Below are 24,173 nucleotides of genomic sequence, written 5' to 3' on the forward strand. Positions count from 1 at the left end.
ATTACTAAGTCAAAGGGTGTAAGCATTTTTAGGGCTTTTGATATTGTTTTGCCAAACTGATAACTAGAAAGTTTTACAATTCCACCAGCAGCACCTGCCCATTAGGTATTGCATCTCACCCCATTAGGTATTGAATCTAAACTACATTTCTTACTAAAACGTACGGAATATATATTTCACCTGATCTAGGAAACCACTGAAGAAAATACTTCTGAGACCAAAACATTTAGTTATTCTCCAAAAAGTTGTGAATAAGGGAGTTTACAGGGCAGACCTTAGACTAATACTTTATATCTGCAAAAGTAGTCAAGGCTTGGGATTTTAGTTGACCACATGTTCAGTATGAGCTAAGAGTGTGAAGAGCTGGTTTTTGGCATCACATCCTATATGGAATATAGCCAAAACCACAGCCAACAGGCACTATGCTCGCTGAAGTTCATGTCTTTGCTTTGCTTTCTCTTAGCATAATTAGAATAGAGTTGTGATGGTCCTTACATAGATCATTTACCCCCTCACCCTCATTCTAGAGAAAAGGAAATGCAGGTCCACAGACGTGAAATACCTTAGCGAGAGACATAGGTAAGCTCCAGAAATGGTATTCTATCAGATGTCCTATCCACCGCACTGTGCACAGCATCAAGCCACCACACACATTACTTCTAACATGGGCTCCCAACATCATTAAGGACACTATTCACTTACTTCCATTTTAAATTATTTGGGTACAGTCTTGAAGAGTACACCTGATTTTAGAAAATGTGTTTCCCCAAAGAGACATTAAATTTAAGCCCACTGGCTTGTGTAATATATACAGTGAGAGGAAAAAACATTTACTATAATAAAAAAAATACATTTCAAAAGTTAAGGAACAAAACAAATGCATACATGTTAACCAGGGTGGTAACCGGGTAGTATCTTCTTTAAAGACATATCTATTTTTTTAAAGATTTTATTTATTTATTTGAGAGAAAGAGAGAACACGAGCAGGTGGAGGGGCAGAGGGAGAAGCAGACTCCTCGCTGAACAGAGAGCCTGACACAGGGCTCGATCCCAGGACCCTGAGATCATGACCTGAGCTGAAGGTAGACATTCAACCAACTGAGCCACCCAGGTGCTCCTAAAGTGACATATCTATTTTTTAAACATTTAGATAAATGTCTGTACCTTCTGGAAGGGTCGAATGGTAGACAACGGGGCTCCAGGGGCTAGAAAGCTGATCCACATGCAGTCGTACAGCAAATTCATATTTGGTGTTTGGTTCTAGACCTTGAACCAACATGTGAGTTTCTGATCTATAAAATGAGTAATGAAGTTGTTAGTGCTGGTAGTACTTTGTTTCTAAAAGATTATCAGTATTTCCAGTCAATACAGGTAAGCATACTGTTATTATCATCTCATTTTCTTTAAAACCAATTTTTTAGACTAAAAAAGCAATCTCCTCTATTAAAATACTACATTTGGTATTATCCTATAGAAATTAGCCTACAAATCGCCTCTCTGAGAGGAAACTATGAAATTAGCAGTATAGAAATATCCCAATACAAAGGGATTTCCTCTGAAATACTGGAAGTCAAATCACTCTTTTAAACCATAATGATGGGCATTTTTCTAACTATAACCAAGAAGACAAAATAAGCTTTATTTTTTGACGCCAGCATGAAAGTGGTCTTTTGTTTTTTTCCTTTAAACATGCTAAGTGTAGCCACTTGAAAGTAATAATATCTTCTTGCCTAATCTTGTTGCATGAGGCTGAGGAAACAAACAAACAAAATTCATTTATAGAAACTAAAGGTCAGAAGATGCAGTTTTCACAATGAATATGGTAAAGATACAAAACTCCCAGCCATTTTATAAGTAAGGTAAGTCCTGAGACAGGTGCTCACAGCTAAAGGTCAACCTGGCCCAAGATGGTAAGAATTAAGTGGGAAGAGGGAGAGCAGCAAAGAAAACCACCATTAATAGAAGCTACATACGTCTGAAGGTACAGAACCAAAGAAGCGTTCTGCAGGCCAACAGGGTTACAGCGGATGGTGTAGTTAACTATTTGTGCGGTGGTGAACGCAGGCCTCCTCCAGTGCAGGAAGATGGAAGATGAGGTGTTAGCCTTCGCATAGAGATGGTGGGGTGGTGGTGGTGGAGGAACCATGCGATCACGGACAGCTATCAAAAAAGACAATGTTAATTTACTGTACAGCATATTATTGCAGAAAGTGGTAAAATGATGAAATCACAATTCCCCACCCTATTCGTTGACTTTAGGTCTTTCTTTCATTAAAGAGGTTCACAGACACATCTAGAGGTGTATCATTCAATTATGAGCAACTCTTCCATGAGTTAGATAAGGAATCAAATATTAAAACAGAAGCACCAAGAAGACAAACTACTAGCCAAAGACATTCAGAAGGCCAGCAATGGATTTAAAACTAAACTGACACCCTCTCTTCACAGTGGCAATAAAACCAAAGAGGTCTTAGCTGCAGTAAAACTGAACACTGTAACTGGAAGGAAATAAATAGCCTCAAGATTAGAGCAGACAGGTATTCAGGGTTATTTTTCCCAGTTAAATTACTAAAGGTCTTTTGCTTGCAAAAGTAAAATAAGTTCTTATAATTAAATACATCTCACTTAAATATTTAGTTTGAGCACGTACTTGTTCAAAATAACTCTGTTAGGGGCCACGGAAGATAGAAAACCACCACCGATTCCAAGTAGCAATGAGATTTAAATTTACAGAAGGAAGCAGAGAACAAGGACCGTGAGGCATACAGAGTGAAACGTGCTGCCCTAACTCTTACTTACACACGCATCCCGGAGTGCTGACTGTCTGATCTGCTTGGTAGCCGTCTTCTATGTTGTCGTAAGCCAGCAGCCTCACGTGATACTTTCTTCTGGGGTCTGTAAAGAAACTGACAGGTAATAATTTGGTCCTGCCCTCCAGATATCAGCCCTCCGGAGCCTTCGCAGATTCTGGTTTAAAAATCTTTTGGATGCCTAACAGTTTTATGTAAAATGAGATGTTTTTTCCTCTCTCTATCCTACATGGTGACTCAGCAATTCACCTCCGTGTGACATTGCTACTGTGACTATCTACCAGTTATTTACAATTTTACTTAACCTCTCTTCAAACAATAACATTAACTCTATTACTCTTCATCCTCCTCAACCGACCAGAGATAGATTCTTGATCCTAAAAGCCTTGGGGGTTGCCTGATGGATCACTTGTAAGAGGTTACACTACATAGAAGTCTTTTGTTTCGTTATTGGAGGGTTAGCTACCTTCAAAAGCATGGAAATCAAAGCGAGCTTATTTTCTCCCTCAAAGGTAAAGGTAATTATAATTGCCACCCTTTCGTACCTTTACAAAGTTTTATAACCATGTGTAATTTAAGTTTATTTCTACGTGTGCCCTTTTCCATTAACTATTTTCAGGTTGACAGCTAAATTTACCAAGAAAGAGGAGTTGGAGCTCCCTCTACTGGTGCTCATTAACTGTCACAATATGAAATCCAAAGTCCAACCCATACATACGGAAACAAAAAATTTTTCAGGTTTTTGAGGAAATAAATGGTTATACATTTTAAATGACATGTTTTAGAACATATTCGAGTTTAATGATATAAATACATTTAAATATAAATACTTATGATAACATTTAATTATAGAGTACTCGCTTGGGACAAAACTAAATACTATTGAGAAATAATGTTTTTTCTCCCCAGCTTTGCCGAGGTACAGCTGATGAACAGAAGCTGTATATATTTAAGGTATATGAGTTGATGTTTGACATATGTATACATTGTGAAGTGATTTCTACAATCAAGCTCATAAACATATTCTATCATCTCACACAGTTACCATTTTTGTGTGGGTATGTGTTGAAAACAGGATCTTGGTAAATCTCAAGTATATAATACCATATTGATAAGTATCATCACCATGCTGTCCATCAGATCTCCAGAACTTAATTCATCTTGCATAAGTGCAACTTTGCACCCCTGAGCAGCATCTCCCCCTATCCCCCACCCTTGAGTCCCTGGCAACCACCATTCTACTCTCTGCTTCTATGGATTCAACTATTTTGGATTCCATACATTCGTGAAATCATGCAGTAACTGTCTTTCTGTATCTGGCTTATTTCACTTAGCATAACATCCTCTAGGCTCATTCATGTTGTGCAAATGGGAGGATTTCCTTCCTTTTTAAGGCTGAATATTCCATTGTGTATACAGGCCATATTTTCTTTGTCCATTCACCCATCAGGAGACATTTAGGTTGTTTTTATATCTTGGCTACTGCGAATAATGCTGCAATGAACATGGAGGTGCGTAACAGTTCTCTGTTCAAGATAGTGATTTCATTACCTTTTGATACATACCCAGAAGTGGGACTGCTGGATTATATGGTAGTTATATTTCTAAATTGAATATATTTCTATATTATATTTCTCTAAATAATAATAAACATACAAACACATCCAATACTTCATAAGGGAAAAATCATCCTTGAAAGATATATCCAACGTGGAAAAAATTTAGAATAAAAAAAAGATAAAAATAATTCTAGAGTGAATTTAAACATTTAAAAATCGAAAAATAAGGGTGCCTGGCTGGTTTAGTTGAGGGAGCATGCAACTCTTGATCTCAGGGTTTTGAGTTCATGTACCTTAGCATAAGTAGCACATAGAGTTACTTAAAGTAAATAAACTTTAAAAATAAAATTCAAAAATTCAAAAATAAAATGTGAAGTTTATTAAAATCTCCAAAATAATTTAAGAGTCTGCACATTTTAAAGACGGATGTATTCTATTATTTAATATTAAAGTACATTAAAAGGATGTCCTAAAATATAAAATTTTTATTTCTGTTTCAATTTGTTTTGACAAAATTAAAACCACAAGAAGAAGAAAAATTTATACAACTTAGGACATTTCTATACCTTTTAGGTAGAAGTAGGAAGACTAATATTCGATTATACTATAGAAAATGGTATCTTATATGAGTAACACAAAACTCTTATCAATGTTCTTCCCATTCTATAAATGGTGGTACCAAGGTGTTAAGTAGCGTCTAGTGTTACTCAAAGCTAAACCAAGGACTTGCTGATATTTTTATCACATGTGCTTTTGTTACAGCAGGTAAGTCTGTCTCCTTATAATGAATTCTAAAACTGAAATATTTTCAAACATTTTATAAAATAATTACAGAAAACACAGAAATACATTTGGACTTCATTACTCCAATAATTTCCAACATGAAGCACTGAAATTCTAAGATTCGAATATTTCTGTTCAGATTAACGGCAACTTAATTTGAATCTGTGTTCATCTTTCTTTCCTCCTAACATATTGCTGAGCTCGTTAGGCAACTGAATCCTGCGTGCCATCTTACAAATACTCCTTCTGAATGGGTACAGATGGAATTCATTCGGCTCTCTGCAGTCTAGTTCTTCAAATATATTTCTTCATTCTGTCTCTACTCAGAAGAGTATCTTTAAGGAAAGTCTCCTGAGTGTGGGGCATTGTGCCAGGAATTAGGAGATACAGAAAAAGAAGGCTGGATGAGAGAGAGTTTGCCCCAAGTAGCTCACATTCTCAGGGAGCCAGAACGCGGATACGGTCCGCTCTCACCGAAAGCGGATTTTGATGAGGGTTATGAGTATGGGTGGAGAGATTAATTTTTTTCCCACTGTGCAAACAATCAATCAACAGTTCATGAATATTTCTCTAGAACAGTTATTTATTTTTAGTACTAAACTTGAGTTTTCATTTTCCCTTCGTCTTTAAAAAAATGAGCTGCTTACATTAAATTTTAAACCCCAAATGAAGCAGTGTACATGTCCTGAGACAATGAGAGAAGAGCACACCCAGCCCTTGTACAACCCACTCAGCATGGTAACAACCCAGGTCTCCTGCTGCTCATCTGGAAATCATCCAAGTCACTGGAGCAGACACCTCCAGGGCTGGGCTCCTTCCCCTCTTAGTTTCCATGAGGTCAGGAAAAGGCAAACCATTAGGCTGGCAAATCAAGTACATCAGGTGCACAGGAGTCCTCTCTATCCGCACATAAAAAGTACAAGAGCCAGGATAATTTTGGAAACCACTTTAGTGGAAAAAAAACATTAATGGGTGCATTAATGTTTTATGCACCCATTAAACATTTGTTTACATGTGATCAACTCTTTGTGCTCTTCAAAGAATCTCATTTATTAAAACTAAAGTGCCAGGTTGGGAGCCAAGCTAAGCAGTGGGCCATGCTCTCCTCTTAAGCCCTGGGAAATAGGACTTCAACCTCAAAATCTAGTCACATTATTTTGGTTTGTTAATCCAGAGACCCTGGAACAACATGGCTCATGTTTATGCATCAATTTGTTAGAAATTTGATGTCATGGACCCAGGGGACCAGAGCCCTCAAATAATGTTAAAATGAGCACTATCAGGCAATAAGAGTTATCAGCTGAAAAAAACAGAGAACAGCTATACAATTAACAAAATTAAAAATGCAGAGTAAAAAAATATCAGAGCTTAAGACCAACATGTTAAATGTAGTTAAATGCACAAATAACGTACCTTAGCATAAGTAGCACAAGTCCTAAAACTCTACAGTTCTGAAAAGACCCTCCAACGTATAAAGTACAAAGCAGAGACTCAGGATCAACACTGTGAAATGCCACAGGGAACAAGTTTCCAAGGCCTAACAGCCCTTCTTGAGTCAAACATTGCCACGTCTGTGGTGCTTGGTTACACGAGACTCAGCAGACTTAGGGAATGTGGTTTGAGGGGAAAACAGCAGAGTCAAGAAGAGCAGCCACAAAGAACGGCATAGGCCTTCCCAAAACCCAGTGAGGGGAAAAGGGAGAAAGGGAAAGAGGGGAGAGAGTTTGTCCCATTTCCTTCCAAACTCAACACAAGGAGCATAAAAATCACTCATTGGGGCTAATCCTTAATGGTCTCAGGAGTGATGGCTCAGACGGGTATTATTTGCATTTAACTTACTTAAAGATTGAGCAATATGTAAAGATGGAGGGCCAGGAAAGAAAGCTCAAATTACTTTAACGCGAACCTCCAGTGAGTGTCAGCTTAGGTTAACAGAATCGTGGTCCCAGCCAGATTAACTTGTACCTTTATTACGGAGTCAACCTTTGGCCAAAAAATGATCTCCTTCCTGAAACACTGCTATGGCCACACTCCTCTTTTCTCCTCTGGCTCTAGGATTTGCCTTACCTTCTTTCCTTTCTGATTCATTCTCACCACTAACTCTTCCACTTTAGTTTGTTTCACATGAGGAGAAATCAGAACCAGAAGTCTGGCTGGCCAAGAAAGAGCTCACAGGTATCAAATAAACACTTATCAAATGCCTACTAGAAGCCAGACATTATATGAAGACTCAACAATGAGAAAGTTGTAACTCTTGGGGCACCTGGCTGGCTCAGCCAGAAAAACGTGTGACTCTTGATCTCGGGGTTGTGAGTTTGAACCCCAGGCTGAGTGGAGACATTACTTAAATAAAATTTTTTAAATAAAAATGAAAGCCATAGCTCGTGCTTTTCATTTTAATCTACCAGAGTATAGACTGATAAATGAATATTCTGTAAATAGTATTTACTACTAACCGTTTAGCCTTGAATATATTTTATAGTTTTCTAAGCCTTGCTTATTTTCATTTGGAAAACAGACAAATAATCCCTTACAAGGATTTTAAGAGTATTAAATGAAATCATGGCTATTAAGGACTTTGTACAGTCTCTATAATTAGTAAGCACACAATATTATTATTGTTGTTATTATAATGAAGAAAGTTGCCCAGGAGAACAGAAAAGGTTCTTCCAAAAATATGGTACACTTAAATTTGGGAATCATCTTTGTGAAGGCAAAAAATCATCAAGGATGCTCATTCATACAAGCAAGGTCTGGAATCCAGAACGTCAGTAAATGAGCTGTTGGCAAATACTAAAACTGATCTCTAACTACTCTGTCCTCATTAATATTCCCTGGTTTGTGGAGCAGGCAAAGGCTCTCAAGTGTGTGTCTGACTTGTTTATACGATTGAAGGAGCTGTGCTCTGGGTTTATGGCCACTAAGAATGCTTGCTGTTTTGGCAACCATGTCACATGGTGTATAATCCTCTCAGTTTCAAATCCACCTTCACCCACGTCTTCCATGTTCATTTAATAATCTCTCATCTGCTAACAAACTACCTGATGAAATAAAAGCTTTAGAAAACAACATAATAGATTTCTTCCTTAATGGAAGAACAGTAGATTGTTTCATGAAATGGAAATATGGAAGTTTGAGGGCTAGGATTAGCAACAGCAAGCAGATGGAGACAACAAATTCTGTTAATTATATCCAGTTTTAACAATTAAGTATTTATTACCCTCAATGACTGCAACTCAGAACAAGAAAAAAGTTCAATAGAGTGAGATTCTCTATAATGCCAAAGTCTTTTAAAGATGTACTGATCGAGGACCTAAATTCCATTCTAAAAGCACCCGATTTAACAACAATAATGCATTAACTGTATCTTTATACATCTTAAGTAACCTACGAAAAACTGTGGTATAATATACCCAACTTTCATTGCAACATGTTCCCAAAGACCACAAAACAAGAGAAAACCCAGGTCTTCTTCCAGTGTTTTACTTGAATAACTCGCACTTCTCTTGTCTACCACTAGATGGCACCTGTGTGCCTGTACGGAGAGTGATGGCCCCACTCCTCCCCCTACTGAAGGTGGGAGCTATTCAGGTACCAGCTGAAACTATGAAAGAGCAATTCGAAACAGGTATGCACGAAATATGGCTAGTGCTTAAGTTTCATCAAAAGAAGGACTGCATGAAATGCAAAGCAGTGAAAAGGAAGGGTGCCTTGGATCCATATTTGTCATATATATAAATATTTCACATGGAGTTTAAAAAACTCTGTGAGCTAGATCATTGCTTTTGTTACCTGACCTCCACAGAGAAGGATGCTGAGACAAACAAAAGACAACTTTCCTAATGACTCAGCACTACTTGGAAGCTAAGAGACAGTCTAGCACAACAGCGAAGGTCTCAGATGCCAGCCCCAGGCTGCCTGGATTCTGAATCTAGCTAGGTCATTACTGTGCAAATTGGGGAAGTTATTTTTGCCCTCTGTACGTTAGTTAAAATCACCTGTAAGATGGGTAATGATGATGATAACAGAATCTACCTCTCAAGGCTGTTGGGAAGAGGAAATGAATTTATTCACAGTAAGTGTCTACAAGAGTGCCATTGTATCACAATAATATTCTGATAAAAATATCAATAGTAATAAAATAATTACTAGCAGCATCACATGACCCCTAATCCCTGCTCCCTTTCAGGTAGAAGGGCAGGCTGGCATAGTGACTAAAGGATAGACTCTGGAACCAGACTACTTGGGTTTAAATTGAGTTTCCTCATCTCTAAAATGGGATTAAATGGATTTATATTTGTAAATGCTTTTAAAAATGCCTGGCACTTAGTAGGTGCTTTCCAGTGCTAATAAATAAACAGAGGAGAGGGCTGGTTTGAAAATTAGAGGATTTGGATTTTAATCTTGGATTTAGTAGCTGTGTGGCTGCAAAGGCAGTTCCCTGGAAGTCCGTTTCCTCATCTTTAAGATTAGCAACTTGAAATATATCCGTTGTCCTCAAATTTGTTTAGGTAACAGTGTATTAGGGAAGCTAAGACAAAGGTACAAATAAGTATCATGCAAGACAGGAAGAACTGCTGCAAAGAGATAATGCTAAGACTAAGGGAATTCAGAAGAAGGAAAGGTTACTGGTATTTTTTTTATTGTGTGGGGGAGGGCTTCATTGAAGTAGAGCATGTGAGCAGAATTTGACCTTACAATAAGCACAGGGCGGAAGAGATTAAGGCCAAGGGAAGAGTGTAAGCAAAGGCTTGAGGACAGGAACACATGGATCAGGGATGAGTAACGGGGAAGAGTTCGGTAAGGGGGCATGAGTGAAGGTCACGTAGACAAATTAGGCTGGGGTGGATCTCAGAGAGCTTGGAAAGCCAGGCTGGCCAGCGTGGATTTTGTTACACAGACACAAAAGATGGCTTGAGTCAATGGCATTGTTGAGAGAAGGGATTAATGAGGAGTCAGAAAGCTCCCAAAAGTTCCCAGCCTGGGTGGACAAACAGAAATGGAAGAGGAGGTGCAGAGAGCCAATGACACGCTGATTTGGAGATGCCAGAGGAACAGTCAAGTGGAGCTGAGCCATGGGTGAGAAAGCGTGGGCTGAGCCGGCAGTGAGGATGGAGAACACGATCAGTAGTCCTGTACACAGAGGACAGGGTACCCAGGAGGAAAGACAGCAGGGACTGGCAACCTGGGCGTGAGATGGCAAGTGGTGTAAAGGAGTCATGAGGAGAACTGGGAAGGTATCATGGGAGCCGGGAGCAGACTGGTTGACAATGTCCAGGGCTACAGAGAAGTCAATGTGGGTACAAGTGACATCTGGTATCTAGGTCCTTTAACAGAGTAAATTCATCAGGAACGAGTGGGGTTGGGGGTAGCAGAACACAAGGACGTGGTGACACTGGAGGCAGGGCTCGAAAGGAGAATGGAGATGGAAAGGCATTATTTTCTGACATGTACCAAAGTGTTAACAGTGGTATTTAGCTTTGTCTCTGTGGTAGAATTTTTAGCTATTTTGCTTCCTATATTTCTACCTGTTCTACAATAAATATGAATGGCTTTGGTAATCACAAGATAGTAAAGAATTAGAACTCAGAAAGCAAAACTGACAGACATCAATTCAAACTTTATGGATTTTTGTTGTAATACTAATACTTCTAGAAGTTTGAGTTCCTGGAAAATAGGGAAATGCATAATAGAAAACTATTATTTATGAAGTATTTAGCTATGGACCAACAAAAAGAGATGGTATTGGGGTCATGAAAACCAGGACTTTGCTTCCTTCGACTGCTGTGTTGGTGACACTCCAGAACCCTTGAAAAGAGCCGGGCTGGAGTGGACAGGTCAAAGGTAGATAAAACTAGGAAAACACCTGAGGTCAGGACCACGAGAAAACTTTACCTGATTATGAATAAATCCACCTCTGACATCATTTCTAAAATCCAAATCTAGATAAGACTGAATGAGTTTTATCCCCATCCTTCTAAGGAAAACTTCTCAGGCGGTGCGGAAAAAGTCTTCCTAGGACCAAAAGGAAGATCGAGCAACTGCATTTACTTTGAGATAGTTCCTGTCACTTCTTTTGATTTAGACATGGCTCATGTTTAGTGAAATGTCTTAATACAAAGCGTTACTTTAAAAATCCCCACGTACAACTTTAAATGATTTACTTAAAATACCACTATAGAAAGTTTTGCTAACGTTAACCACCAAGTGTCACAATTAAGATGGCTACAAAGCATTAAAGAAGTCAAACGAATTAGACTATGCATGCAGAGGTAAACAGCAATCTGAAAATCTGCTAATAGAACGTCACCACAATGTGAAGTCTGGAAATGTTAAATTAAGAAACGTTCAGAGTAAGTGAGAAAGATGAAATTCTGAAGGACGAAACCTAGTATCTGGCCCAATGTCCATTTTTAATTCAATCTTTTGTGTTACAATGTTTTGTGCGAGCCTTTTCAGGGCCATTGTTCCCCTGTGGTCCAACTGGAGAACCCCTTGGTCTGGCTAGCCAGGGTGACTGCACTGCCCCCAAGCCTGTCCCTCCAACACAATACCCCCCTAATATAATTATTCAGAGAAGAGGCCAACAGTATGACTGCTCTGACACCTGGGTCATGGCCTCTGACACAGGATCTGGGGCCAGCCCAAGTCTGGTCCAGCATCAGAAGAGCAGGAAAAAATGCTAAGGGGGATGGGTGGGAAAGGAAAGCCTAGCGAAATACTCTGCTTTAAAATGGTATGTGTAAGCACAGTAACAAAAACACAAATCACATGCAAACAATGTGATTTGCGTTCAAGTTATCCAAACGTTGTTAGATGGTAGTTTTCTCCTCTGACAGGAGGAGAGAGAGATTAGTGGAGCAGGCCTCTTTCAAGTGGGAATTCTTTGTCTTCTATCATCAGACTTACATTAGAATGGAAGAAGTTAATTCGTGATGGTTAAAACAATGCCTGACATGAACGTGTGAGTATGTGGATTTAAAAACAGGTTTTCAGCTAACAGAATGTAAATTTTACTTAAAGCTGAGATTAAAATTTCATTCTCCTCGTTTATAAACTGAATTTCTGTAAAGGATTGTTAATGATAAACATCTTTCATGTCCATTACAAATTTAAAGGATTTTTGTTAATGATCACTTGGCCAAAACGTTATAAATCTGTTCTGTGATAATACAGATTATTTGAGTGTAAAACAGACACAGTGGCAGATGGGAGGGGGCAACCCCCACTCCCCAAATCTCCCTGTGTTCTGTGTAACAACTCTCTATGGAAGCTGATGGTAGAGTATTTGTCTAAACCTGAAATGACTCAGCCCCTTTTGTTCTGCCCCCTTGAAGGGCCTTAAAACAAATAACGCCTCTCACTCCCAGTGAAAACATCCCCTCTCCTACTGAGTTTAGGATAATTTAGAAGAAAGTTCTTTGCATGTGACATCTGAGAATCAGTTTCCTACCAAAATAAGTATATCCTACTCATAATCTCTATTTTAAAACACCCCCCAAAAAAACTCGGGATTGTTTTTACAAAATCCAGAAGCAAATGGCTTTTTCAGTCATATTGTGTTCACTGATACTTCGGTCACGTTATTTTTTGAACATGTGATTTCATCTTTATACATCTATAAGGTTTTCCAGACTTCTTGCAAAAACTGTTTTTCGTTTTTGACAAATGCATTACTTGAGGTTGTCTGGATAAGAAATATTTGGTGTTAAAGATTTCTACTTGAACACTGCCATGAATGAATCTGATTTACATCCAAACCCCGAAAAACAAAACCTCCCACAAACATGGGTTTTGATCTTTTATGTTCTTTTCTTACGATACTTCTTTCCTTTTGTGAATCCCTGTGGAAAAAAGACACCTCATTTGTCCAATTTTGTAAGATGAGAGAGCATGGCCACTGAGTCTCTCTACCACATAATCAATTAATGGAATTATGCTGGTGGCTGATATCTCCTTCGGGGTGGGGAGGAGAAAAAGGCAGACTCCAAAAGAGCAGTGGCTTAACTGTCCCCAAATTTATGAGAGCTTTATGTGAACAGTACTAATAAAGCTGGTCCACAAATATGTTCCTGAATAACTTAAAAGTGAATATAATGGAACAACTGCTGATTTTAAGAATTTAGAATTATAAGATTAAAAAAATGTGTTAGAGTGGGGGGAGCATGCAGCCTCCCAGGACAATTAAGATGCTACAAGGTTTACTTAAGAAAATGAAATAAATTAATTATATTGATATTTCTATCACAAACAACCCTCACCCTAAAAAAATCCAAGTGCTTGACTTATGATACTGTACTTGGCTTAGCATTTGTTTAAGTAGCTGCTCTGTCTGCCAACACACTTACACTGTCTCACATATATCACATCCTTACAAACAATATTTTTATAGACTGACAGAGAGAGCCTATTCATGACAACCAAACATCCCCTGAAGCCATGAAATAAATTTCCTTCCAGGACTAACATTTCTCTGTTTCAATGTCATGGGCTTGCCATGCCATTTTGACCCTTTTGTGAGGCAACATGGAAATACCATCTATCATCTCCTGAACCACAGTGACTTGGTCGGAGGTGCACAGTTTCATTGCAAAAACATCTGTGGTTTGATAACCATTCCTCCAAATCTCAGCCCTCGGCAGTTAAAAGCATGCTTACAAGATGGGAAGGATGCAGGTAGACAGCTTGAAACCAATCTTAAATTTCTTCTCAAGTGGGAAATGCAAGCCGGGGAAATATCAGCCTCATCAATCACAGTGATAAAACACGATCGTGTTATTTATTTATGCCTCCTTTAGAATTCACAAGAAGCACTACATTACAAACAATTTATTTAAACTTTGCTGAATGTATCACTCTGAAATCAATTTTCATTTTAGCAGATAAGGGAATTGTGGGCGTTCTTTGATACAAGCAGGTGCAGGTCATTACCATGTTAATTGGCTATTAATAGCCTACTCAAATTCTATATAAACCTTAAATCTTTCAGGTATTAAAAGACACTGAAGATCACTGGGGTCCTTTTGGAAAGTATTCAATATATCTTAAGATGGTTTTCAACACACATGATAGAGAATCTCAAACAATCTGAGCATACAGAGTTAAACAAAAAGGCGTTTTCTGATAAATAAAACATTCAACAGAAGATCTAAGGTTTCTTATATTCCGTAGCTGTTCTTTCAGAAGAGCTATTGTTGTAACCATGTGCATAGTCACTGTAAAACCATTCCTAATTTGGAAATACTGATTAAAGATTAAAAACAAAACACGGCATTTTTTAACCTTTTAAATTTTTTTTAAACATTTTGACGATTTGCTTTATTACTTGTTCTCTTGTGTGCATGTGCAAGTGTACACACACACACACACACAATTTTCTTTTGTTGAATCATCATACTTCACACCTAAATACTTGGACATGCTTCCCCTGAAAACAAGGACGTTCTCTCCTATACAACCATAATACCATGATCATATCCAATAAATTTAACAAAAACACAATTTTGTCTAATATATTTCCCAAATTACTTCCAAAATGTCCTTTATAGCTGCCCCCTCCCTAGCAGTACGATGGAGGGTCACACACTGCATGTTGTAGCTCCTTCATGGAGGATTGCTCCCTGTACTTCTCCTATCTTTCATGACAATGACACCTTTGAAGAATCCAGTACAGATGTTTTGTAGACGCTCTCACAATCTGGACTTCTCTGTTTGTTTCCTCATTTTTAGACTCAGATTAAACATTTTCTTTTTTTTGCTAAGACTACTTTATCAGTCAGATTATGACTCTAACACAGGGTCTTTTACTCAGGGAAATTTAAAACTCACATTTTTTGCAAGTGAATTTGTTTTGAGTTTTGAATTTGTTAGATTGCTTGTTGAAGGGGAATATTATGGTTTCAAAAGCTTTCCTAACCTCAGAATGGCCTAATTTTCTCACTGGCCAATCTTATCTAATTATCTACATTTATCCATATAAATGAACTCTTGCCTGACACTGAGGACAAAAAAAAAGAAGAGAAAAGCACCAACATATTTTCAGGCTTCTTGAAAGATTTCTAGAAATATCTGATATATTGTTTTTATATATGTAATGCAAATGCAGATTTTTTTTTTCTAAAAAATTCTCAATGAGCCACACTGGAATGCCAATTTGTAATATGCACACAGCCTGGGAATAAAGCATACAAGGAAGCAGGGCCACACACGTGTGCCACTGAGTCAACCTGGGAAAAAGAATACGATGAAAACAATCCCTGTAATTCCTCAGAATAGAAATGTGCATTAGCAAAATGAGAAACAGTGTCTCCTTACTTTTTGAAGTTTTCAGAGGTTTAAAATGTAGTTTCTATAGTTTTTTGGAGTCAGAATTAAAGCCCATCTGCCATGATTTTTCTTCTGAGACAAAAGGTCATTTTATGGAAAGAATGGGAATGTATTCAAGAAAGGGAAACACACTAAAAACCATCCTAATTGGCCATCCAGATGGAGAAAGGTGAAAGTTCAAAAAAATTATTTTAATTGTTTCCTCCACTAATATTTCTAGATCATCCAAAACCCTATAACTTGTCAAATGATCCTAGAAACCACAGGAATCTTCTTTCCTTATTATGTTAAGTCATCATCAAGCATAAGTTAATATGGTTTCAATACATAAATTCATAGAGAATCTTCAACAATTTGAGCATATAGAGTTTTTCTGGAAGTACTATATTTTGGGGACTTAATTAGTATATTACAATTTTTTTTCTGATAATTAAAATATCCCTGTGCCCTGTAGCGAGCAGTGTTTGTGGTGTGCTTTGGTTGCAAGAAGCTCACAGCTAAACTTATAGGCATATCTAGCAACTATACAGGACCCTACGGCATGCAATAAAGAAGTCAATATCCTGGCTTCATCGCTTTTCCAACTTTATTTATCTTGGCTCCAATTTCTTCATCTAGGTATATTCAATTTTAAAAAATACTTTTTTCTCATTAGGATCAAATGTTTGTTATAGAAAGTTTATAAAACTCAGACAAGCAAAAAAAGAAAATAAAAATAAAATATCTTAATACCAGCACCCAGATATAAGCACTTTCAACATGAGGTTGTATCTCTTTTTTTTCATTCCCTTTTCTATTCACATACAGACATAATATTTTTTGTATCTTACAGACTGCTTTTTCTCACTCAATATACTGTGAATAACCATTCATGCTACTAAATATTCTTCTAAAACATTCCTTTCAATGTCCACATTTATTCAAATTGTAAGGATGTACCACTGTTTATTTTATTAACCTCTGTAACTGAATATTTAGGTTTCTTCCAGCTTTTCACAATTATAAATGATCCTGCACACTACAGTGAACATCCTTATGGTTAAATGTGTGTGTCCATGGGGCGCCTGTGTGGGTCAGTTGGTTGAGCGTCCAACTCTTGGTTTTAGCTCGGGTCCTGACTCAGGGTCATGAGATTGAGCCCCGTGTAGGGCCCTGCGCTCAGCTGAGAGTCTGCTTCTCTCCCTCTCCCCCTGCTTGCTCACTCTTTTTTTGCTCTCTCTAAAAATAAATCAAATCTTAAATGTGTGTGTTCATTAGTATTTTCTCATGATAGGTGTCTACTAACAGAATTGCTACATAAAGGAGTATGCATATCACAACCCTCCCTTGCGGTGTTACCCAGTTATGCCTAGAAAAGTTGTGTATCACTTTACATTCCTACTATTAGTATGAATATTGTTTAATCCCAAACCCTTACAAACACTGAGACATATATCACCTATTTGTTTTCTGTTGCTGTTGTTGAATTTTGTGTTTCCGTACCGAGTCACTCCAAATCTTTCCTGAAAAGGAAGCAGGAGATATGTACATCTGAAATAATGACTTGTTAGATATATTTATACAATCTACCAGGGAAGATGGACACACTGTGGTAATCAGGCAAAATGTGCTGCCTACCATCTACACAGGTTTCTTAAGTTATTGTTAACATCCTGGCATGCTGAGAAAGCGAAGATGCCATTTTAACCTTCAGCTGAAGCAACAGCTCTAGTTTCTGTAATAAACCAAGATAAGCGTCAGTGGAGTCAGCTATCTCAGCTAATTCAACAGACTTCCACCTACACAGGGCAGCCTACATTTTCTGGGATGTTATGCAAAGTCTTTCAAGGTTTCACATGTTTTAAAAACAGAGTAGCTATAATCAAGACAGTATGGTACTGGCACAAAAACAGACACATAGATCAATGGAACAGAATAGAGAGCCCAGAAATGGACCCTCAACTCTATGGTCAACTAATCTTCGACAAAGCAGGAAAGAATGTCCAGTGGAAACAAGACAGTCTCTTTAACTAATGGTGTTGGGAAAACTGGACAGCCACATGCAGAAGAATGAAACTGGACCATTTCCTTACACCACACACAAAAATAGACTCAAAATGGATGAAAGACCTAAATGTGAGACAGGAATCCATCAAAAGCCTTGAGGAGAACACAGGCAGCAACCTCTTCGACCTCAGCCGCAGCAACTTCTTCCTAGAAACATCACCAAAGGCAAGGGAAGCAAGGGCAAAAATGAACTATTGGGACTTCATCAAGATAAAAAGCTTTTGCACGTCAAAGGAAACAGTTAACAAAACCAGAAGACAACTGACAGAATGGGAGAAGATATTTGCAGATGACAGATAAAGGGCTTGTATACAAAATCTGTAAAGAACTTATCAAACTCAACACCCAAAGAACAAATAATCCAGTGAAGAAATGGGCAGAAGACATGAACAGACATTTCTGCAAAGAAGACATCCAAATGGCCAACAGACACATGAAAAAGTGCTCCACATCACTCAGCATCAGGGAAATCCAAATCAAAACCTTAGTGAGATACCACCTCACACCAGTCAGAATGGCTAAAATTAACAAGTAGAGAAATGACATGTTGGCAAGGATGCAGACAAAGGGGAACCCTCCTACACTGATGGTGAGAATGCAAGCTGGTGCAGCCACTCTGGAAAACAGTATGGAGGTTCCTCAAAAAGTTGAAAATAGAGCTACCCTATGACCCAGCAATTACACTACTGGGTATTTACCCCAAAGATACAAATGTATGTGCACCCCAATGTTTATAGCAGCAATGTCCACAATAGCCAAACTATGTAAAGAGCCTAGATGTCCATCAACAGATGAATGGGTAAAGAAGATGTGGTGTATATACACAATGGAATATTATGCAGCCATCAAAAAGAATGAAATCTTGCCATTTGCAATGACGTGGATGGAACTAGAGGGTATTATGCTAAGCGAAATAAGTCAATCAGAGCAAGATCAGTATCATATGATCTCAATGATATGAGGAATTTGAGAAACAAGACAGGATCACAGGGGAAGAGAAGGAAAAATGAAACAAGATGAAACCAGAGGGGGAGACAAACTGTAAGAGACTCTTAATCTCAGGAAACATACTGAGGGTTGCTAGAGTGGAGTGGGGTGGGAGGGATGGGGTAGCTAGGTGATGGACACTGGGGAGGGTATTACTACGGTGAGTGCTGTGAATTGTGTAACACTGATGAATCACAGAGCTGTACCCCTGGGACAAATAATACATTATACGCTAATTAAAAAATTAAAAAATAAATAAAACAGAGTAGGAAAATATGTAGAATCTCAATAAAGCCTGTGAAGATTACATTATCACACTAGTTTATACAAATCAACTGATAAATCAGATTGTTTAGATGCTAAGATACTCTAGTATTTAGCCTGTTCGGATGATTAGTCTAAGACTATTGTTTATACCATGCCTTCTTTAATTCTTTCATTATCCCTTCAGGGTCCTTCACCCAGTTAACCTGTTATCATTCAGATATCAATTCAGTATCAGTTTCTCAGGGAAATCTACCCTGACCTCCACCCTCAAGCCATCTCCTGTCCCCTGTAACACAGCCTTATAACTCCCTCTGCTTTTCCATCAGAGCACTTACTAAAGTTTGCAATGATAATTTCCGTGGTAATTTTATGAATGTCCATTTTCTCTTCTAGGCTGTACAGCTCCATAACTGAGTAGTTACTGAGAAATATCTTGATTCAATATTTTGGAATGGTGGTCTCCCAAATCTTTTATTTTACCTTCCATTAGTAAAATATTTTTCTAGCATACCTATTCATAACATACATACTTTTATTTATAACATATACACGTATAACTGTCCTGATATACTATGCACATTATGAAATAAACATGCACAAATATTTTTAAAGGCTAAGGTACAAAATATTTTCCTCCAGGAATGGCCTATCTTGCAGCTCCCCTTCTACCCCATGGACTAATTAATTAGTACAATGCTAAAAATTTTATTTGCATGAACTAAGTTTTTTTTTTTTAAGAACAGGCTTAAAACAAAAACAAAACAAAACCAGCAAGTATAATTACTGCTTTACAACAATTTTTTTTCTATCCACCCTGAAGTTTCTTTCATGTGCTAATGGTGGTATTTAAAAAACCTCCTCTCCTTTAACTTACTTAGATCTTTAAGGACCTCACACATCTAAAGACTCTTTACATTCACCAGAAACTTCCAGAGTGGTCTGAGGGCTGACAAGCAGTATGATTAATGGACAGTATTGATTTAATTTTCTACAAGAGTTTTTCCTTCTATAAGGAAAACTGTAATTCATGTCATTTTGCCATGTTTACAGATTCTTAAAAATAGGAGAATGAAAAGCTTACTGAAGTTTTTCCATCACTCAAAAAGTGCCATTTGAAAGCTCCAGCCTATAAAACAATCAAAAGCTGATGGATGGCTAGGAGTTATCTTCTTAAGACCAAGGAACTATTGCTTTTATTTGTCACCATTTTAATCAGGTTTTACTAGCACATCTAGAAAAGAAACAGGAAATAAAACAGTAAAATCAGTTTAATAAATAAGGTTCAAAACATAAATACAAAGTGCTACAGAGGACAATGGGATTTTTTAGAAGAAAGATATATCAAGCTAAAGGTTTAGTATAAAGCTCTTAGTTAAAAGCCATGAAACAGATGTCAACATCATCAGATATAAATGATTAAAGTTTCTTCAAATGTCTTAATTTGAAGTGTCATTTGCAACCAAGCTAAACACTACAAATAGTGGGACTAATTTTGATCTCATGTACTTTTTATATTTTATATCTGAAGAAAAACTTGACTTAACATATGAAGAGCTACACAACTGGTGATTCTCATCCTCACCCATATTTTGATAGTACCTTTTTTTTTTTAAGTCTTCTGTTGTTTTGCTTTCCTTAAAGGAAAAATATTTCAAATGGAAATTTAATTTGAGGGAGTCAGTATATCCCAGGAAGGGATATTTGCTGGTAGCAAAGGAGACAGAGAAGGATGCTTTGCCCAGGGCATCCATGACTCAAACTACTCCATCAGACCCCAAACTTAAGTGACATCAGACTCAAAACTGGAAACACATCACAATTGGTATTTCACTTTATGGACTAGTAAAAATAAAACAACACACAGCCACTTGAAATAATGGAACTTCCTTATCCTGCTTATTTTCTCCATCTCCACAGGGGCCTTACTTTATTTAGGGCTCTTTTCAAGTCAGGCATGTGGAATGAGGCTCCACAAGTACTGTAAATCTTTACCCCAGTGCCACAGGTCAAAGGGTTATCTGTGCTATGTAGTTTTAGGGTAGATGATCTTCTTTACTCTTTTCTTTTTCTTTCTCCCCCCCCCCTTTTTTTTTTAAGCAGGAGAACAAAACGAATGCATATGAATCAGAGCAAACTAATTTAGGTACTAAAAATTTCCTCTTCTCGAGATAAACTGCTTTCTCAAGAAACCACTAAATATCAACTTTTCGGACATTCTACAAAGAGAAACCAGATGCAACTGAGCTCCCCCTCCCCACCTCCACTGTCTGCTAGAAAACTTGCCACACAGCTGCTAAAGCAGTAAAACAACTTCAAGCCTACAAAAGTGATGACCATTTAGGCAAATGCATCCATCTCATTCTTGGGGGGAAAAAGAACAACTTGGCTTTATCGTAAAAAAAAAAAGTAGTAGCTGTGCATCGTTTTTGTTCACAAATTACACCGCATTTAATAAAAAGACAGATGTTTTTCACAGAGCTTTCCATGTTTTAGAGCATTCTGAAAGGTGACTATTCAAGACTGAGAATATGAAAGCCCAGGAAAAACCATCAAAATTCTTTTCTCAATTATTTTTTGGGATTTTATACAGAAAGTTGAAGCTTTTTTTTTTTAAAAAGATGGTAAAAAAAATATTTAAGAAAGTACAGGCATTTATCTCTCTCCCTTCCTTCCGTCTCTCCAAATGATTTTCCTTAAAACAAGAAATAAAACTGTGAGGTATAACATCCCACAGGATGCCATTAATACAATTCTGATGCAGTACAATGTGCAGCAGAAGAGTATAAGGCATTGAAGGCATTGTCACTTTAATGCTGCTCACCATGCTCTGACTTTAAGAGGCAAAAATGCAAATTATGATAGCATTGCTATTATAGTAAAATATCTTCTGTAATTTGTTACAAGATTCGGTTTGGAATTTGCCAACTATATTTCTCCCATAATACAGCAGCAATGATTTACCTGATCCTCTTTGCTTCCTTCTTATTTAAAATTCTTCTATGTTTGTGTGGTCAGAAAAGGAAGTGATAAATGTTTAGAATTGCACCAAATTGAGATTATGTATGACCTTATCTATATGGATAGAAACTATAGAAAGAATTTCAGTTTCCTGAGGTCTAGGAAGATAATTAAAAAAAGACTGAATGGACAGTGATTAACACAGGAAATGAGAATGTTCAAGGTTTCACAGAGTAAGAGGAATTTCAGTTGGATTTGTTGGATGTGTCTCACTTTCCTGAAAATGACCTACTGTCCTTTGTTTTACAGTTATGCTGACAGAGGTTTCTTCTGCTCAAGTTTTTCATCAGCTTATTTCAAGGTAGCTAAGCCAGAGAGATGCTAGGTCTCTTGAAGCATGTCTGCATCAGTATGCAGCCTTAACTCCCAGATGCACAGATTCACCGTTTCAGATCTTCTGAAAGCTAAACATATTAAGCTGTTACAGACATCTCCTCTAGGACACCAACCTTTTTAACCTAACATGAGCAAAACTCAACTCAGTATCTCCCACTTCCCCAAACCTGATTTTGCTCCTAAAAGCCCTACTCCAATTAAAGCACCATCCACCCAGAGCTCTTAGGAATCATTCCAACTTCTTCCTCTCTGTAATCATATTTATAAAGAGTAATTTAGTTACTGAGCACTTACTTTGTATCATACAGTGTGCTGAGGGTTCCACATGCACTAGCACATTTAATCCTCAACATCCTAGGGGTGCCTGGGTGGCTCAGTGTGTTAAGTGTCTGACTCTTGATCTCAGCTCAGGTCTTAATTTCAGGGTCGTGAGTTCAGGCCCTGCATTGGGCTCCATGCTGGGTATGGAGCCTACTTAAATCATCATCATCATCCTCAACATCCTCAACATCCTCAATCCTCAACATCCTAGACATTTACAGCAAGCTGAGGATCATGAAGGTAGAGTGACTTGACACTAGTGGGTGGGGAACTAGGATTCAAATCCTGGCCATCTGGGGAATGCAAACTGGTGCAGCCACTCTGGAAAACAGTATGGAGGTTCCTCAAAAAGTTGAAAATAGAGCTACCCTATGACCCAGCAATTGTACTACTGGGTATTTACCCAAAGATACAAATGTACCAATCCAAAGGGTACATGCACCCCAGTGTTTACAAAAGCAATGTCCACAATAGCCAAACTATGGAAAGAGCCCAGATGTCCATCAGAATGGATAAAGATGGTGTGTACACACACACACACACACACACACACACACACACACACACACACACACACACACACACACACACACACACACTGGAATATTACGCAGCCATAAAAAATGAAATCTTGCCATTTGCAATGACATGGATAGAACTAGGAGGTATTATGCTAAGCGAAATAAGTCAATCAGAGAAAGACAATTATCATATGATCTCACTGACATGTGGAATTTAAGAAACAAGGCAGAGGATCATAGGGGAAGAGAGGAAAAAATGAAACAAGATGAAACCATAGAAGGAGACAAACCATAAGAGACTCAATCTCAGGAAACAAACTGAGGGTTTTTGGACAGGAGGGAGGATCGGGAGGCTGGGTGACGGACACTGGGGAGGGTATATGTTCTGGTGAGTGCTGTGTATTGTGTAAGACTGATGAATCACAGATCCGTACCCCTGAAACAAATACATATGTTAATACTACAAAAAAATAAAATAAACAAACAAAAATAAATAAATCCTGGCCATTTGATCTCAAAACCCAGTCTTCTGTTTTAATTTCTAAATTTCTATACACTTAAGCTGACCTTTCTTGGTATACCGTTGTACTTAACACATGTATAGATTTGTTCACCCCACCACAATCAGGATACAGAAGAATTCTATTACATCAAGAAACCCCTTTGTGGGGGCGCCTGGGTGGCTCAGTCGTTAAGTGTCCACCTTCGGCTCAGGTCTTGATCCCAGGGTCCTGGGATTGAGCCCCACATCGGGCTCCCTACTCAGTGGGAAGCCTGCTTCTCCCTCTCCTACTCCCCCTGCTTGTATTCCTGCTCTCGCTATCTCTGTCAAATAAATAAATAAAATCTTCAAAAAAACCCACAAAAAACAGCTTGTGTTTCCCGTTTGTAGTTAAATCCTGCCCCCACCCCTAATCCATGGCAATCACTAATCTAGTTCTGACTTTCCAAGAATGCCATATAAGGGGAATGATACAGAATATATAACCTTTTGAGACTAGCCTCTTTCATTCAGTATGCCATTGAGATCTGCCCACAAATTGTTGCAAAAGCAGCAATATAGTTCATTGCTCTTCATTGCTGAGAGTATTTCAACTGTATAGATATATTGCAGTTTGTTCATCTGTTCATCCAGTGAAGGACATTTACTGTTTCCAGTATTTGGGGTATAACAGAGCTATACGTTTGTGTTACAGTTC

The 24,173-nt window shown here is 38.0% G+C and overlaps 1 protein-coding gene across 1 annotated transcript in view; it reads right to left on the bottom strand.

The window, feature by feature from the left end:
* Positions 1 to 24,173, bottom strand: part of PRTG (protogenin) — a 120,661-nt gene that overhangs the window by 14,544 nt on the left and 81,944 nt on the right. The window contains exons 12-14 of the mRNA XM_028099999.1: positions 2,800 to 2,895; positions 1,974 to 2,160; positions 1,165 to 1,292 (exon numbers count right to left, since the gene is read on the bottom strand). Of these exons, the coding sequence (XP_027955800.1) occupies positions 1,165 to 1,292; positions 1,974 to 2,160; positions 2,800 to 2,895 (411 nt within the window). The remainder of the gene's footprint in view (positions 1 to 1,164; positions 1,293 to 1,973; positions 2,161 to 2,799; positions 2,896 to 24,173) is intronic.

This window comes from Eumetopias jubatus, unplaced genomic scaffold (assembly GCF_037043125.1).
Source record: "Eumetopias jubatus isolate StellerSeaLion01/CBP00866 unplaced genomic scaffold, mEumJub1_p1.0 scaffold_7, whole genome shotgun sequence".
Lineage (NCBI taxonomy): Eukaryota > Metazoa > Chordata > Mammalia > Carnivora > Otariidae > Eumetopias > Eumetopias jubatus.